This window comes from Crocuta crocuta, unplaced genomic scaffold (assembly GCF_008692635.1).
Source record: "Crocuta crocuta isolate KB4526 unplaced genomic scaffold, BGI_CrCroc_1.0 scaffold675, whole genome shotgun sequence".
Lineage (NCBI taxonomy): Eukaryota > Metazoa > Chordata > Mammalia > Carnivora > Hyaenidae > Crocuta > Crocuta crocuta.
The window spans coordinates 1,338,578-1,341,774 of NW_027528796.1; the positions used below are offsets into that span (position 1 = coordinate 1,338,578).

General features: G+C 65.6%; 1 protein-coding gene across 1 annotated transcript in view; it reads left to right on the forward strand.

The window, feature by feature from the left end:
• POFUT2 (protein O-fucosyltransferase 2) overlaps positions 1 to 3,197 on the forward strand; it is an 8,549-nt gene that overhangs the window by 3,857 nt on the left and 1,495 nt on the right. The window contains exons 3-7 of the mRNA XM_077755358.1: positions 222 to 332; positions 1,372 to 1,438; positions 2,036 to 2,161; positions 2,810 to 2,990; positions 3,114 to 3,194. Of these exons, the coding sequence (XP_077611484.1) occupies positions 222 to 332; positions 1,372 to 1,438; positions 2,036 to 2,161; positions 2,810 to 2,990; positions 3,114 to 3,194 (566 nt within the window). The remainder of the gene's footprint in view (positions 1 to 221; positions 333 to 1,371; positions 1,439 to 2,035; positions 2,162 to 2,809; positions 2,991 to 3,113; positions 3,195 to 3,197) is intronic.

Below are 3,197 nucleotides of genomic sequence, written 5' to 3' on the forward strand. Positions count from 1 at the left end.
TTGCTGCCGACCAGACGGAGCCCCACCGTCCGCTCAGGCGCTCTGAGATTTGTGGTTTCTCCCAAGTTTCCACCGGAACGTCCGCACCGGCGATCCCGAGCGGGAAGTTTTCACCAGGAGGCCGCCGGGGTCTAGGTGGACCGTGCACACGTGCGTCGGGGCCTCACCGGTTCCCGCGTGAGGACACACTCACTAACAGGCGCCGGGATCTTGTTTTCCAGAGGATGGTTTTGGGGGTACGAAGAGACGAGAGCCTTAAACGTCTCCTGTTTGTCCGTTCAAGGCTCCGCGTCAGTCATGGCGCCTGTGCTTTTGAGAAACACGTCAGCGAGGTGAGTGCCTGCAGGGTCCGAGTGCGGGCGTGTGCGGGTGTGTGCGTGTGCACGTGTGTGTGCTGTGTGTGAGGTGAGTGCNTGCGCGGGGGTCAGGGGAGGGGCTGTGGCCTCCCCACCCGGGGCTGCCGGGGCCGCTTCCGCCAGGCTGTGGGCGGTGTGTGGGCGCAGCCGTCCTCTCCCCGGCACCCCGTCCTGCTGGGGGGGTGGGGTTGTGGACCAGGAGAGAGGGGGAGCTGTGCACCGGCCCCCAGACTTGTGCCCCGCGTTTCCTGTTGGAGTGGATGCCGCCCTTTCTGGAATGTTCCTCCTATGTGCTCTGCTGCTTCCGGTCCTTTGATCGCCTCGGGAAGGGGCTGCTCTGTCTCTCGCTGTGCAAGGAGGGAGTTGAGCGTTCTGTGAAAAAGGTGCTAGTTTGGGGCTTGAGAAGCAGACATGCTAAGGACCACCGAGTGCTGTGTCAAGGTGACTTTATTTTTTTATTTTTATTAAAAAAATTTTTTTTTTTATTTCTGAGAGAGAGAGAGAGAGAGACAGCATGAGCAGAGGAGGGTCAGAGAGAGAGGGAGACTCAGAATCCAGAGCAGCTGCAGGCTCTGAGCTGTCAGCACAGAGTCTGATGCTCGAACCCACGAACCGTGGGATCATGACCTGAGCCGAAGTCGGACGCTCAACCGACTGAGCCCCCAGGCGCCCCAAGGTGACTTTTTAAAACAGGAGTAAGTGCTGACTAAGCACACGATCGTGGCGCCCGTGCTCACGTGGTTGGGTCTTCCGCGTGCCAGGCGGCCGGGTGCCCGGTCTCAGAGTTACAGAACGGGGCCCGGCCGTGCGGGGCTCTGCTCCACCGGAGCTGCCGGCTCGTCCTACTCGATCGCTTTGTCGGTGGTGTGTCTCGCGTCAGCGGTGACAGCGGGCTTGCCGACCCCCCGTGCGGTGGCAGGGCCCCCCGGGAGCGTGTGCGGAGGCCCCCGGCCCAGCGTCCTTCCCGGCCGGTCCCGGAGCAGGCGGACAGAACACTCCCCTTGTCGGGAAACAGGTCGGTGATGCTGGACAGAGCGGAGAACCTTCTGCACGACCACTACGGCGGGAAGGAGTACTGGGACGTGAGTGCCGCCGTCCGCGTGCTGGGCGCGTGCTGGGCGCCGAGCCCGAGGGAGCGGGTTCCACGCCCGCCCTGTTGGGGGGCCAGTCCTGTTTGGGGGCGTCAGGCTCCCGCGGGCTGCCGGGCAGAGGTTAGGCGCCTGTCGGCGGGACCCCCGGGAGAGACCGCCGCTCCCGGACCCGGGAGCCCCCTGAGCGGGTTGTATGCAAAGCACAGAGGTGCCTTGTCGCGGCCGCCCGCGTGGTCTCTGCCTCTCGTCGGCACTGTGGTCCCCCCGCCAGCTGTGACGGTGACCCTCCTGCCAGCCACGTTCTCTTGGCCAGAGCCCCGCCCTGCAGGTGCCACACACTCTGCAGGTGATGACGGTCCCAGTCGGTCGCTCCCCATCTGGCTTTTTGCTGGTTGATGACCCGTCACCGAGAGTGCTGGCTTCTTGTCCTCGGTGTCCAGCACCCCCATCACATCGGGGTGGGGATGGGGGTGGGCAGGCGGGGGCTCAGTGGCCCTGTACCCGCAGACCCGGGGGACTCAGGCCAGCTTCGGGGTGGGGGTNGGTGGGGGGGCGGGAGCCCAGTGGCCCTGCCCCCTGCACCCGCAGACCCGGCGGAGCATGGTGTTCGCCCAGCACCTGCGGGCCGTGGGGGACGAGTTCAGGAGCAAGTACCTGAACTCCACGGACGAAGCCGACCGGATCCCCTTCCAGGAGGACTGGACCAAGATGAAGGTAGCGCCCCCCACGCCTTCTCACTCGGGGACATGCGTCGGGAGGGTCCCCCTGTCGCAGCCCAGGGCTCGGCTCCGTTTCCGCCGTGGCCGCCTTCGTGTCGGGGCCGCTCCGGGAGCAAAGGCAGGCGGCAGACACGGAAGCGGACGCGGGAACAGCAGGGCAGGAAGGGGCGAGGTTTTTCTCAGAGCAGCCAGACCAGGCGACCTGGAAGGGTCACCGTTATTTTTAAAAGCGTTTCCCGAAGGTCTGGTTTTCACGGAGCTCCTTTCCAGCAAGGGGCGCGCGGCTGTCCAGGCGGGCGTTGTTTCCGAGCGTTTCCCGGGGAACGCGCTCCAGGGGTGCTGTCCCCGCGGCACCAGCGGGCGCAGCGCCGTCCCACCCGCCACCCCTGGGCCGTTACGCGCTGCTCGAGGGCAAAGCACAGTCATAAACAGACCCTTTTCCATGATTTCGTGCTTGTTTCCAGGTTTCTTTTTCCATTTTTGTGTCATTCAGTTTAAAGGGTCTGGTAATCGGCCACTTCGCCGTCTTAGACACGTGGCCCGACGCCCACGGAGCGCGGTGCTGCCAGGTGGACACCGCGTCCCCTGTGTCCCGCGTGCCGGCCGCACGCACGCCCCTCAGCGTCCCCGTCCCTCTTCTCAGGTCACGCCGGGCGCCTCGCTGGGCGGCCCGTACCTCGCCGTTCACCTGAGGAGGAAGGACTTCATCTGGGGCCACAGGGAGGACGTGCCCAGCCTGGACGGGGCCGTGAGGAAGATCCGCAGCCTCATGAAGACCCACCAGCTGGACACGGTGTTCGTGGCCACGGACGCCGTCAGGAAGGGTACGTGGCCCTGGCTCCGGGCTGGCGCACTTGGCCTCACCCGGGAGGCAGCGCCGGCTTCTGCGTCGGGTCCCCCCGCGCGTTCCCGCGACCCCAGCGTGTCCGCCCCCCTTCGCTTTGCAGAACACGAGGAGCTGAAGCGGCTGCTGCCCGAGATGGTGACGTTCGAGCCCACGTGGGAGGAGCTGGAGCTGTACCGCGACGGCG